Raw genomic sequence first — 2,598 nt, 5'->3', positions numbered from 1 at the left:
AGCATTTAGGTGACGTTATGCTAGGAATAGCGTTTGCACTGACGACACAGACGCTTCAATACCGAAAATTAATATTAGGGTAATATTTACAACATATTACTATGTTTAGTTTAATATGCAGCAGCACTCGATACATAAAGTCCAAGATGGCGGCTATTTGGAATTCCAGAACATCTAAGCCGAAGTTTAAATCTAGATGGATATTAAAAGAAATGACTGATTAAAATATCATGTAAAGCTCTGTTGAAGTTTTATAAAACTGGTCCCCTTACACGACTGTTAGAGGACATTCATGTCATTCAGTATCATCGCTAGCGCTAGGCTGCATCTCGCATTCACGAGAGATTTCAAGAGGTATAGTCCCTAACCCTTGCCTACCGAAAATGTAAGTTCAGCAACGAAGGGAAGATTTGTATATATAATGAACTAGCTGATGTGACCTAATCTTATAAACAGTTTTCCATATATGTAATTGAAGAGTTGTATGGTTTGGTTCTATGAACTGATATCGATTGGTCCTCACTGCAACGCACGTAATTTGTCATTTATGTCCAGATAAGCTTCGAAAAAGCATCCGATTTACGACTTCTCCAAACCCCAAAGCAATAAAAGCTCTTCAATTGTCGCATGATTTCTGTTTTCTCTCGCGTGGAGGCAGGATATAGATCAGCCAGTGAACAACAGATGCAATTGTCCTTCAAAATGACCTTCCTCAAGGTTAAAGTCCCGCGAGATAAGGTGAGAATTGACTTCGATCCATGCATTTTGCTGATTTTCGTAAATTGCTTACCAAGTGGAAATTTTAACGGTGAACGAAAATGAGCTGTTATTGAAGTGTAAGGAACACGTCCGTTTCTACAGATTCAACCACAAGGGCAATCACACTAGAAAATAACTCGGATTGAAACATAATCACAGACCATTTAATCTCACACAGAACAAATTGGTGTACTTTTACTACATTTAAAAACGGTATAATCTTGTTTATCCGGAAATCGATATAATCCAAACATTTCACTTACCGAGTATTTATTCAGGAAAGTTGAAATTCGTTTTTTTTCCCGGATTCAATTTAGGAACCAATATGGGAAAAGGGTCAGAGCAAACGTGTATAATTTATGTAAAGGCTTCATTTCTTTTGTTGATTTACATTGTACAAAATGTGAAGTTACAGTAAAACCTCGATTTATTGCCCTCGTTTCATTTGTTACCTGGCTTACCGCCAACATATTTTACCGGTTTTTACCGAAGTTTTATTCAAGAAGGTAACGGTGGCTTGTGCTTATGTTTGGTGGTCGTGAAGGACCCTGCTGGGGAAAAAAGACTAACTTTTCAATTGTATTCCATCGCATGATCACAAGATGAAAGGAAGAAGTTGGATGTGTTTTCTTCAAAATATATCTTTTAGAATGTTGGACAATAAGTTAGTCAGTACCAGTAGGTTGTCCAGAGGTGGACCAAGAGACAGGTCCAGAGGTGGACCATGAGACAGGTCCAAAGGTGGACCAAGAGACAGGTCCAGAGGTGGAACAAGAAACAGGTCCAGAGGTGGATCAAGAGACAGGTCCAGAGGTGGATCAAGAGACAGGTCCAAAGGTGGACCAAGAGCCAGGTCCAGAGGTGGATCAAGAGACAGGTCCAGAGGTGGAACAAGAGACAGGTTCAGAGGTTAACCAAGAGACAGGTCCAGAGGTGGATCAAGAGACAGGTCCAGAGGTGGACCAAGAGACAGGTCCAGAGGTGGATCAAGAGACAGGTCCGGAGAGGGATCGAGAGACAGGTCCAGAGGTGGACCAAGAGACAGGTCTAGAGGTGGATCAAGAGACAGGTCCAGAGGTGAATCAAGAGACAGGTCCAGAGGTTGACCAAGACACAGGTCCAGAGGTTGACCAGGAAACAGGTCTATAGGTGGATCAAGAGACAGGTCCAGCGGTGGATCAAGAGACAGGTCCAGAGGTTGACCAAGAGACAGGTCCAGAGGTGGATCAAGAGACAGGTCCAGAAGTGGAACAAGAGACAGGTTCAGAGGTAAACCAAGAGACAGGTCCAGAGGTGGATCAAGAGACAGGTCTAGAGGTGGATCAAGAGACAGGTCCGGAGGTGGATCAAGAGACATGTCCAGTGGTGGACCAAGAGACAGGTCTAGAGGTGGATCAAGAGACAGGTCCGGAGGTGAATCAAGAGACAGGTCCAGAGGTTGACCAAGAGACAGGTCCAGAGGTGGACCAAGAGACAGGTCTATAGGTGGATCAAGAGACAGGTCCAGAGGTAACTGGATAATATCTCCAAATGAGAAAAAAGGTATGACATTACCTCGTTTTTAATCCATATTGGATTACCACAAATTGAAACCCATGGCTCACATTAAGGATGCTATGAAAATTATGTGTCGCCAAACTGAGATTTTATGTCGCCAGTGTTCAGTGTTCACTTCCATATATTAAAAATTACTTTAATTATTCTGTTCTGTCATTGCAACACTTTGCATTTTGTGTTTGCTTACTCTTTATAAAAAAATAAACATTAACATTTGAAATTACGTTTGTATAATTTCGGAAAGTTTTGTTCGTAATTGTTTGCAGAGAAATATATACATAA

The 2,598-nt window shown here is 41.4% G+C and overlaps 1 protein-coding gene across 1 annotated transcript; it reads left to right on the top strand.

The window, feature by feature from the left end:
• The first annotated feature begins 702 nt into the window (after positions 1-702).
• On the top strand, positions 703-2,244 carry LOC110466801 (sterile alpha motif domain-containing protein 15-like). The gene is made up of 3 exons (XM_021523560.1): positions 703-738; positions 1,453-1,836; positions 1,909-2,244. Exons 1-3 carry the CDS (start codon positions 703-705, stop codon positions 2,242-2,244), a joined length of 756 nt encoding a protein of 251 aa, XP_021379235.1.
• The last annotated feature ends 354 nt before the right edge of the window (positions 2,245-2,598 follow it).

Source organism: Mizuhopecten yessoensis, unplaced genomic scaffold (genome assembly GCF_002113885.1).
Source record: "Mizuhopecten yessoensis strain PY_sf001 unplaced genomic scaffold, ASM211388v2 scaffold11145, whole genome shotgun sequence".
Lineage (NCBI taxonomy): Eukaryota > Metazoa > Mollusca > Bivalvia > Pectinida > Pectinidae > Mizuhopecten > Mizuhopecten yessoensis.
Note: the sequence above shows the minus strand (reverse complement) of the source record. Positions and strands in the feature narration are given on the sequence as shown.